This window comes from Aulonocara sp. 'chitande type north' Nkhata Bay, linkage group LG22, assembly GCF_057382095.1.
Source record: "Aulonocara sp. 'chitande type north' Nkhata Bay isolate Kocher_YH1m ecotype deep benthic linkage group LG22, A_spYH_male_GT1.1, whole genome shotgun sequence".
Lineage (NCBI taxonomy): Eukaryota > Metazoa > Chordata > Actinopteri > Cichliformes > Cichlidae > Aulonocara > Aulonocara sp. 'chitande type north' Nkhata Bay.
Genome location: NC_141364.1, coordinates 13418096 through 13430366, shown reverse-complemented (window position 1 = coordinate 13430366; position 12271 = coordinate 13418096). Strand labels below are relative to the sequence as shown.

The window sequence follows — 12271 nt, the reverse complement described above, 5'->3', positions numbered from 1 at the left end:
CTACAGTGTGAATCGAAGCCTGTTTGGAGTAATATTCCTTATATTTATTCTTAGTTTCCCCCCCTTTGGTCATTATTTCTCTGTTCTAATACCAGACCTATTTTACGTCTTCGTCAGCTCAGCCTGAAATTGGAACTATTTGTACAATAAGCAGGCTTTTGTTCTGAAAATGCCACCGTATGTATGAAAGCCCTTCATCGCAACCTTTTTCCTTTTTTAAATCAGCGACTGACCTGAGCTGTTGGCGATAGCACAAAGGCTCACGTTGTGAATGGAAGCTTCATCTTCCATGTTTCAAAAAAGAAAAACTCAGCAGCTTATCCATTCGTACCGCCTTCAGAAAATCTGTAAATAATCTATTCGTTCCTAGAGATGAGTCTTTGTTGTTCCCCTTCTCAAAATTGGCCTACAAATGAAAATAGATCTTTATTCTATCTGTGTGGTTGTTTCTTTGCCTTACACGAAGTAATCCCTATTATTTTTCTGCATCTCTACAGGTTCAACTACAGATCAACACACCATCTCACCACCAATGGCTTCTATGAGTTCCTCAATTGGTTCGATGAAAGGGCGTGGTACCCCTTGGGGAGGATCGTGGGTGGCACAGTAAGTTTATCCTCAAAATGCAGCTCCATTTGTTACATATTTGTTCATCAATTTTCCATTTCCAGTTTAGAGAACTAGAGATTTAAATCTTGTTAATAAGGTGCCCATAAGAGCCACAAGTATCTCTACTGATCCGATTTCTAAATGGCCTATTCAGCTTTGGAGCTACAAAGCTGATGGAGCCTATCCCATCTTGCATACACATCTTGGGTACACACTGGATCTGTCAACAGCCCCCCCACACAGTCTCACATCCTCACCTACAGTCAATTTTGAATCATAATTTAACCTAAAAAGTATGGCTGTGGGGAAACTCCACACAGGAGTACCACAGGCTCACAAAATTTTAAGAAAATATGTTTTGTGATTTAAAAAAAAAAAAAAAAAAAATAATAATAATAGAGAGAACCTGAGCAACACTGACTTGGATAATGACCTCTGTGTATGTGTATGGGGAACAGTCAGTGTTTAGAAAAACCATGGTGCCCTCAGCCTACATCAGAATCATAATACTCTGGATACTTTACCTTTTTGGGCCATTCTGTTAACCACAGATTGGTTGTGTGGGAAAATCTCAATAGATCAGCCCTTTCTGAAACACTCGAACCAACCTGGCTGACACCTACGACCGTATCCAATCCAGCATTACTTACATCGCCTTTCTTCCCTCATTCTGATGCTCGATTTGAACTTCAGCAGGCCTTATTGGTCATGTCTACATGCATAAATGCACTGAGTTGCTATCACGTGACTGGTTGATTACATATGTGTCTATGAAGTAGTTGTACAGCTCTACCCCAGTGAGAGTGTGTATCAGAAAAGACTAAAAAGCGATCATTATTTCCAACCACGACTTTTCCCAGCTGAAGGTCAATCATCTGCATATTGCTTTAGGTGTTTGATGTAAAACACAGAGGCAAGCGTTTACATTTCCGAAGGCCGAACATTTGCTGTGCTTGAAATTGACCCCAAGGATAACCTTTCTAAATAGTTGCCTTTTCCCCCTCAATTTTCTGTTGTTTTACTAAATCAGCTCAGACAAATGTTTCATCCTCTTTGTGTTTCCACCAAAGTGTTGCCTTGTCTCCGCATCTCTTTTATTTTAATGGCTGATTTAAATTCAGCCTGTAGTTTCCAGTTTGGTCACTTGAGCATTGAGGCACTACATTTTGCTGAATGTGTCTTGCAGTTTGTTTAATCAGACAGTGACCTCAAGTGTGAACGAGCTCGCTCTGCATCAGACTAAAAGGGGTTGAGATAAGTGTCAGCAACTAACGCTGAGGCCATGGCACTATATTAGATTGCTCCCTTTCAACTTGGGAGCAACTTTCTGGCCCATGTGTGACACAGTGAAGTTGTATTCATGAAGGAGAGTAAGATGAGCCTGATACTGAGAGTCAAATTGGTCCTGAAAGAATAGATTTACACTACTTTAATGAGTCTTCTAATATTAAGGATAAGGTTGAAGAAAGCTTTTAGTGTTTAGAGTCTGCCTTGCAAAAAATCTCAGGGCAACGGGACATAAGCTAGAGGAATTCTGCATCGTACATAGCCTGGAAATAGTACGCTTGATGCCGCAATGTCCTGATTTTTAAAAAGACTGAGATATATTTGCATTGCATGACCCTGACCTGGTTTGGTGGCAGAACACACAGAGGCTCACACATAGGTCGACCAGCACATCGAGATGCCCATTTGATCCTGTCGGCACACAAGGTTCAATACAGGGATAAAAACAAACACAAGCTTACTACATACAAGAACAAAGAAGGCCTGCCTACATGCAGTGTGGAGAAGTATTTCGAGGGTACTAAAGTCAGGCTTGGCAGATCAAGGATGCCATAGAGCCCCATAAGCCTCCATCAAAGAGCATGGATTTAAGTCACAATCCAGGAACAACAGTTAACCGTTAACTTGACTGATTCCCCTCAGCTGCCGTGCCCTCCCCACTGACCAGCAACATGATTACGATAAAATATTGAACTTTTTCGGTGAAAAATGGGACATGATGATTCTACAAAATGTGTCTCCCATTTCCCCGATTCCCTCATCTCCCAGCCTCATCTTCTCACCCCTCTATCCTGTGAACAGTGACGTCTATGTGAGTTAAATACCTTTGGCCTTTCCATCTCCCTTTCCTCCTTAACGTCCCCACCTGCTGTTTGTTCTCTCAACCAAGCTTCATGGACATACTAGGGTTATACTCTGAGCTATAATTGCTCTAGCTAATGGTGCATCAGGACTACAGAATCTAGGTACTCAGTGCCAGATAAATGTGGAAATGAATTCTTACCTCGATTACTAGTTCAGGTAAAACGCTGAGCTAGAGCCTGACCCTTGGAGCCTGTAGTGCGACTCCTGTCTCTTTCCCTCTGATTAGGGAGTTCCTGCACATAGCCGATACAACGAGGCATGTTAATGCTGTGCATTTATTCACATTTCTGTTATTGTAGTACCAAACAACGTCCAGGGCTGGAGCTGGAAGACATTCTACATACTGATATTTGAATATAGTTTTCACTCCTGCACAAGCAATCCAAGGAATTATACATCCCAAACCTATCCATCAGGATTCATCTGTCATAAGTAATTACCATCAGATTCTGGTAATTGCACATGACAAGCCTAGCCTGTAATAATGGATGCTCTGCTTCTGTTTCAGTACATGGACGCTTGGGCTAAGCCGTGTACCCAGAGGGTGGAAGCTGAAACTCATGAAAATTAATTTAAGACTGTACGCCTTCCAGTTCAGATTACTCGTCTAATCATGACATTAACAAGATTCCCGGACTGTACATTGCATTATCTTCAGCATAAATATCAGTGCACACAGAGCTGAGGTTCTTCTTCTGCACATTTGGAATATATTGATGGCGTATGAGTCAAAACGGGAAATGATCGTAGAGTAATTCACACGCTGCAGTCTCCTTTCTGCTCAATGTAGTTTCACTGAAGATTCATTTCATTTTCCAGTTGGACATTACTTTAAATATTTTAATGTTCTCAGCAGACTAAAGCAATTTGCAAAGGGAGAACATACATGGGCTTGAGCAGTATCACAGCTGGAGATTAGAAGTTGGCAGACAGGTGGTGCATTTCATGAGTGCTTTATAACTTCATTTCTGGTATACTTCTATTTGTCATTTGTTTTATTAATATTAGGCTTGTTCCAAATGTCGATGTTCCCCCATTAAACAAACAAACAAAACCCTAACATTTAAATCATAAGAATAGAATTAAGGTCAGTTTGATTTCTAACCGTTGTATTATGTAGGACATAAGTATGACAAATCTAGCCTAACTAAAACACACAGGCTCAAGCTGATACAAAATCCTGCCTGTGTTTCTGAACTTTTCTTGGAAGTGTTGTGCTGAGTGGTTATGAAGAGTCACTGCAGCCATTTCAGCAAGTATAATTTGTGGAGCGATTGTGCTGGGGCCTAAGGTATGTGTTGCACTGTCTGCAATTACAGAGGTCATGTAGTACTTGCGGCGTTATTATTTTGAGCATCGTCTGTAGATGATTTTTACTTCATACCTTTTTCTTCTTCTTTTATTTGACATTTTTAAAATGCCTGATTCTGGATCCCCAGGGATGATACTTATACCACTGGAATGAATTCACATAAAGCATGCTGGAACTAATATGCAGCTTCACAAAGTGCTTTGGCAACCAAATTAATTAATCTGACTGGAAGAAAAATGTTAAAGAGTAAAACATGCACTGCAGCGGAATGGCTGTGGCATCGCAAAAAGTGGAGATATTGTATTTCTTTTTTTTAATCATTGTCAACAAATCCCTTGAAAATGCAGAAATGGATAATGAATTCATCCTTCCAGCAAGATCTGTGTGTAAGCCAAGGCTTGATATAGCATATTTCTCTGTGCCATAGTGCTTCATTTGCCCCCAAACTGTGTCACTGTCAGTGAGCCACACTGTTGCACTACATAAATGACACGTTGCTTCCTCACCATGAACATTAGCATTGTGTTTTGTTTTAAGTCAGTCTCTTATGCATGGTCTTGCTGATGTAAATACTCACTAGCTTACCAGATGCATACTAATCCCCTGTTTGTTAAAATGCCCAGATATCCCAGGGCATCACTGTGGCTCCCTTTGAGATTTACATGCTCGGTCTACACAAAACAGTCCACTGTAACCCACAGTGGACTTTTGGAAAACGTTTAGTGGCAGATGGCAGGTGACATTTCCCCTTATAAGACACATCCATTTCTTTAGCAGATGGGTGGGTCATTTAATTGGCCACACTAAATGCAAATGTCTCCGTATCACATGTAAATGTGCAGAGTCTAGGAGTTGATGCGTAGGAATTGATGCATCTGATAGAACTATGGCCCTTTAGCAACTAGAAATATTTGACCTATTTTTTTTTTTTTATTACAAAAAAATAGATGAAGGAAAATGAAAAAACTAACTGGATCAGACTTTACAGGAATGCAAACAGCATAACAAGCATGATTATGACCTTTTCTCCAAAGTGTCTGAATAAGAGAGAGCAATCTGAAAGCTAAGGAAATGCAAATTTAAGCACATTTGAGATTGCATTAAAATAACTGAAAAATAACAAATTATTCTTGATTATTATTTTATTGCTTAGAGAGACAAATGGGTTCATTAAGGGCTGAGATTACATCAGGGATCGACTCTGAGCTGTTGCTTGCTTGCAGTGGTGATAGACAGATGAGGTCAGGCAGGAGTCTCTGTGGTCTGTGATGTTTGCAGATGACATTGGTATCTGTAGGGAGAGTGGGGAGCAGGTGAAAGAGTCTGAAGAGGTGGAGGTATGCTCTGGAGAGACATAGAAAGGAATTCGGTAGGTGGAAGACAAAATACATGTCTGTAAAGTAGAGTAAGACAGGAAGGTGATGATGCAAGGAGTAGAGGAAGTGACGTAGATGAGTTTATATACCCCGGGGAGTGGACCGTGCACAAGTGGAGTGGTGGGTAGAGACCTGTGTCAGGAGTGTTTTGGAGTTGTAAGAGAAGAATAGTGGCTAAAGGAAAGGTAAACAAGATGAAAGTGGGAGCACGTATGGTGTATGATTTGGAGACAGTGGCACTGACAAAAGATGGGGAAGTAGAGCTGGAGGTGCCAGAGTGGCACTAAGAGAAACAAGACTGGAAATGAGAAGGTTAAGAGGTTCGCAGACATGCACACTGGAGGGCTAGTGGGGAATTGTACAAAGGGTGTTGAATATGGAGCTACCAGGGAGAAAGACGAGAGGAAGACCGCAGATGTAGGGGAGGAGGTTTGGTGTGACAGTACATGCTGGAGAGAGGGGGAGAGGGAGGCAAATAATCTGCTGTGGCGACCCCTAAAGGGAGCAGTCAAAAGAAGATTGCAGTGTCAAACAGCAGCTTCACAGTTGGAAGCGGAGGTGGGATTTGTCAACATTTATATATAGAGAGCGACTGTTCAACACTAAAAGTCGGCTGCAAACAGTGCCTTGCTCAAGGGCACAGCGATGGCAGTTGCTGGAGTAACAGAGGCGCTCGCTTATTTGGTGTGTAGGTTTATGGTGAAAATCCCACTTGTTTGCATGACTGAGCGAGATAATTTTATGAACACAGACAGGCTTCAGGGAAGGAGGGCATTTACTTTTACTCCCACACTGCTTTTGAAATCATAAAACGAATGTGTGAGAGCTCTTATTTGCATCAAGCCTATGCTTTTAAAACATGCAGGGGTGTGGACAAGTGCTGGGTTCATCTCAGACTGGTGCAGCGAGCCCGTAAATGCAATCAATGGCTGTTGTTTAGGAAACTTGGGAGCGGAGAATGTAATTCAGAATTTTGTGAATTACTAAGTTACACTCTGCCGTCATTTTAAACAGCCAGTCTGGGTTTGACGTTTTAACAATTATTCTGCTTGCTGTGACCTCTGACGCCAGGTAGGATTCACGAAAACACCTTTGCTAATGTTACATTTGCTCCGTTCGACCTACCTGGGCTCACCTTTCAGTATATACAGCTCACAGTCTCCTCCTCTTCTCATGAGCCTCACTGGCTCGTTATCTTTCATCATATCTTTTCTTCTGCCTGCCTCTGCCTTTCACACATCTACTATGCTTCCAGTCTCATCCTTACACTCCCCTCCACCGCCCTTTATTCAAAATTAGACAGATGATCCTGACAGTCTGCATTAATTGTGTATGGTAGCATTAAGTCTCTAAGCACTGAGACGGGTCAGGCCGTTCGGAAGAAAGATGAGCCGATGTCAGTTAATGTGACAGTTGAGTGCCTTTATGCTCACGCCAGTCCAGCTGCCCTCTCCCTTTTTATTTCCCCCTTTTCACTCCCACCCAGCCTCCACTCCCCAGAGGATGACTGCCAGTTGCTCTTTCTCCTGTGCCACAGATAAGGAAGGAAGGCTTCTCTAATGTGACAGTCCAGAACAACAGCAGGCTGTCAATCCAATAAACCGCTCTTTGTTGCCGTAATGACAATGACTCAAGTGCGTTTCTGTAACGCCTTTTGACAGTTTTAGTTGATGCTGTTTTCAAAATGAGCAAGCCCCCTTGTGCTTTGTTGAATGCCAGTTTAGAGAAGTGTTGATTAAATTTATGTACAAAGATTTCTTTCAAGCCAGACCTCATTGCTAAATATCCTTGACTATGATGAACAGCTTTAGTCATATTTGAGGGGACCTGGGCCATACGACAGTTTAGAATGGGTAATAATGGACTGTTGTCAAATTCTCAGAGCTATGAGATGAGATGTGGTTGATTTACGCAGATGTAGATTAGCTGGTGTAGGTTGGACTTCTAGGCATTGGCTAATTAGAGACGTGAAGACCTAAGTTTATTAGCAGTAGCGTATGGAGTGGGCCTACAGTGGAAACGCATCAAGGACTACTCGCACGTTAAACATAACCTTTATTTTGCATCTTATTTCAGACGTCCACATTGCACTGCACAAAGCTCTAATTGGATCTGCTCTCATACAGATGAGACAAGGACATTAAGCCTCACCCACTCAGGCCCCATCTTTAATGGTTTTAATAATAACATTCTTGTTGACACCATGTGTGGCAAAACTTGACCCTCGATTTTTCTTTATGCAAGCAAAAATAATTCCTTTTTCCTTTTCATCCCAGTTTTCTAGTGTTTGAATCGACCAAAATGGAGAACAGAGAAAAGGAGATTCTGTGATTTATTAATGATATAATCAACAAATTGATAGCAGAAATAATTGTTCAGACCTTTAAGTGTGCCCAGTGTGATTCAAGGCCAATTCAGTTTAGTTCGATTTAATTTGGTTATTTGCAATTAGCATATTGGTTGAGCTGAATATTTATTTTCGTTGCTGCCCCTGAAATATGTAATAAACAGTGGTGGCTCTGTGGCAGTGCACGCTGGTGTTTGGTGCCTAAATGCCCATCAGTAACTCGTGTTCATCATTAATGGAGCTTGTTAATGGCCACATTACCTCCTGTTAAATCTCGCTGAAGTTTTGACCTAATGAAATGAGAAATGCAGTGCTGTGCAAAAGTCTTGAGCCCATACTCTTTTCTTTGTTTCCAAGGAGCCAGAGGCAATACTTCTGGGCTTTTTGAAGGGCCTTGTAAGTGACCATTTTTAGGGGAATGGGTTGTTTTTGACCTGTGAATCAGTGAAGCTTGAAAAGATACTTTACTCAAAGGATGAAACAGTGTTTTGTACATACACATAATTGACAACTTGGCAAAGAATCAATTTTAAATTGTATCTTTAGGGAGTTTGTTATTAACAGCCTTCTACAAAGGCTGCTATAAAGGGTGTCAGAGGACCTCGTGTCCTTGAAGTCATTGGTCTGTCTGATGTGCTTGTAGTAGTGGAACTCCCACAATTGGTCATGCCAGAGGCTGCTTCCCATAGTGAAATACCGAGGAAGGCTTGAAAGAATCGCTTTAGTTAAATATACAAAGAATCTACAAAATGCCAGAGATCACAGTTTGACAAGTATAAAATCACAGCACAAAAAAAGTATTTTCAAAGAGCTGTTAGTTGAAAGTTTGGCAGTCCAAAAAAACTCTATGGCAGATGAACAGTATGTGAAAGACATGTCCTTAAGAAACGGGGCAAAAAATAATCCAGCAAAGACCTGACGCAGGACCTTTCACTGATCAATCTACCATTCAACGTAGCTTCATCTGAAATGGTCTAAGTGGAAGGTCGGCTGTTAGTAAGTCATTCTTAAGGCAGGAAAGCGGGGAGAAAAGGCTGTGGTGTGCCAAATTACACAAGAACTAGATTGGTAACAGGTTTTATGAAGTGATGAATCCAAATTATTAGTATGTACAGAGAAGGTCAGGACTAACAAGGAATGTTTATAGCTGCCTATAAAACACGGTGGAGCTCTTCCATGGTCTTTAGCTGCAATTCAGCCAGTGATGTTGGATTTTTTTCAAAGTTAATGGAATTCTGAATGTAGAAAAGTATGATCAGATTTCAATCCACCATACAGTAGCACGTTGCCAATGCAGAAAAAAGCATACCTGGATAGACGAACACAAAATTGATTAGTATCAGTCATGGATTGGCCTCCCCAGAGCCTGAACAACATCATCATCATGACTGAATTGAACAAGGAAAATTATTCCTGAAGACTACTTAAAAAAATTACAAGAAAGCCTGTCAAAGAGTTTGGGCTGCGTTGAAGAATAAAGTTATTCATATTATACAATAAAGTTATCAGATATCGACTTTAAAGCTCGATTAAGTTGTACAAGCTCTATTTCCATGTGTGTTTGCGCATGTTACAATGGACCTATTTCCCATTTTCCTAGAAAAATATAAAGAAATAAGGGGTAGCTCAAGACTTTTATACAGTACTGTACTTTATAGCAGTTGAGATGATGTAGTATTAGATTAGTTAGACAAGCCTGGTCAGTAAGTAGTGTGGTCGCTGCTATCCATGATGGATAACAGTCAGTTCAGTGACCTCCTCTCCAACACAGCTTCAGAAGTGTACGGTTTACGGCCAATCACAGAGCCAGCCTTCATAATCAGTTTATCTAGTCTGTTGCTGTCATCAGCTCAGACTCTGCTCCCCCCAGCAGACCACAGCAAAGTACGCTGTACTTGCCACAATCGACTGACTGGACAATATCCATCATTTTGCTGCACATATTTAAGGATCTCAGCTTGTTTAGGTAATAGAACCTGCTCATTGGGTGAGGTAATAGAGCTTTCCTCCCTCTTTTATGCACAGGCTCTGTGTTGGCCTGTTGTTGATATGGATGCCCAGGTACTTGTACTCACCCTATATATCAACATCATGCCACAGAATAGATGTGGGTCATGTAACTGTCCTCTTTCTTCTCTAACTCTTCTAAGTTTTTCCTCTAATGTTTTTATATTACATTACATCTGAGTCCTGAAATGTTATTCGCTTGTGACTGAAAAGCTAGTCACACAGCATTTCCAGAACAATCATTGCCCAGACAATTGACTATTGATTACACAAATGATTATATTTTTGTTTTTCTCCTGTGTAAATATTACAGAACATTCACTACAAATCAGTAAAAGTGACAGTTTTCCTAATTGAAAGCTGTTTCATTTTCCGATCAATACCTGATGATAACCTACACGTCAATTCTCCATATACCCGCTTAACAGCTGGTTCGCACAGCACACGGTCTATAAGATCGACTGTCGTGTGCCTCTACGTGCGTTCGATGTGGTACGAGCCCACATTAAATCTTCTCGCAAGCAGCTTAAAATTATTCACGAGTTACGCCTTCCATTTTCCCACAATTTGTCTGAACACACAGCAGACGGAGACGTAGATTTTTGTATGCAGCGCTTAATTAGTGAGAGAATGTGGAAAATGAACACATTAGAGCTGCGATTCACCTCAAGTCATTTAATCTTAAGAGAATTAGCAGCTTTCACTAATACAACGAGTATTCCCACGGCGAGAGGCTCGCACTGAGGGTCGGGGAGGGAGAGGTCACATTTGAACATCTGTTCAATGGGAGACGAGAAAAGCCTGATGCCACCGCCCGTCTATTGGAAGCTATTGGAACCATTTTTAATTTGGCTTCTGATGTTGATTTAATTTTAGTCTTTTGATCAAAATGTGCGTTGTTTTTTTTTTTGTTTTTTTTGTAACCTTATTTTTAAGTAAATCCTCTTAAGGGTTTTTAGGATACAGTTCTGACTGTCGTCGTTGCGTAAGGTCATCACGACTACAGGTGCTGCTCTCATCTGTCCCAAGGTTTACAGAAAAGCCAATCCATACCTCTCTACTCTCCAGTGATGGAACTAATCAACTCTCTGCACTTTACTTTTCCCTCTCTGTCAACATGGATAACATCAGAATAATGCAGCACATACCTGGTCGTTTCAGGAAAGGCAGTGAGCCTTTGTGAGAGAAATCTGTGTGTTACTCAAGAAATCTGCTTGAGGAAATTAAACCTCTGTTTAAAAAATGTTGGGAGGTTAAGTGTAGTTTTCTTTGGCGCTGGCTAAAATCTCTTTGGTAGGCGCCAAAAATGTGTAAAGGGGGAAAAATAGTCTGACTTAACAGTGTTCCTTTAACTTATGTTACTATAGATGTTGAGGCTTCTCTGTTCTGGTTTTATTTCCTCTTTGCGTTTCTCACAAACTCTTCTTCTGCCTTTTTTTTTAAAAAACCTTCCCTCAGGTGTACCCAGGGCTCATGGCGACTGCAGGCCTTATCCACTACGTGCTCAACATGCTCCACATCACCGTCCACATTCGTGATGTGTGCGTCTTTCTTGCGCCTGTGTTCAGCGGCCTGACCGCCATCTCCACCTTCCTGCTAACCCGGGAGCTGTGGAACCAGGGTGCCGGGCTGCTGGCAGCCTGCTTCATCGCCATCGTCCCCGGTTATATCTCTCGCTCCGTCGCCGGCTCCTTTGACAATGAGGGCATCGCCATCTTCGCCCTGCAGTTCACCTACTACCTCTGGGTAAGTTCAGACTTAAAAGTGCCGTAAGGAGGAATCCTATTGTATAGAGGAGACAGTTTAAACTTCTTTGTGAGGAATCAGATTCATGCTCACTCTTTTGGGAGGATTTTACCCACAAAAGTAGCCCCACTTTCAAATCTTACTTTTCATAGATGTTGAATTATTTATCCACAACCTTGAAAGGCATGCTAGGCTTCTTTGTGCACCATGTGAAGCCCCGGAAACGACATGCTGCACCATAAAACCTTCACAATATGATGACCTTTAAGAGTAGAATTGACAAGATCTCCCTTTTAAAGGTTGAATATCTCCTCTCCCAATTTCCTTTCCTTTTTAAAAATGCATGAAATGAACGGAGTGTTTGTTCATAAAGTGGCTAACCTTGTTTTATTTAGTTTTTTCCCCCCACTGCCTTCAACAATTTATTTATTTTATTTTTTTACTTCAATAAATGCGGCCTATCCTTGAGCTAACAAGGCAGATGAGAAGAGTCTTTTGTTTTGTTTTTTTAAAATACAGCCTGAATGTTTGCAGCAACTGCATTGCAACATATTTTCCACAGCAGGTGGAAGGAAGAAGCTTTTCAAGTTGAAAGATGCCTGAAACAGACTTTACTTTCAGTCTATCCACTCTTTCAGTTGCATCAGCAGCTGCCTTTCAGCCCTGCAGCTTTCTTACTAAGAATGCATCTCGTGTGCCTTTGTATACAAGCGTGTGTTTGTA

The 12271-nt window shown here is 41.3% G+C and overlaps 1 protein-coding gene across 1 annotated transcript in view; it reads left to right on the top strand.

Moving 5' to 3' along the window:
* LOC147303774 (dolichyl-diphosphooligosaccharide--protein glycosyltransferase subunit STT3B-like) overlaps positions 1-12271 on the top strand; it is a 104799-nt gene that overhangs the window by 44189 nt on the left and 48339 nt on the right. The window contains exons 2-3 of the mRNA XM_086280777.1: positions 498-606; positions 11261-11548. Coding sequence (XP_086136903.1) covers positions 498-606; positions 11261-11548 — 397 coding nt within the window. The remainder of the gene's footprint in view (positions 1-497; positions 607-11260; positions 11549-12271) is intronic.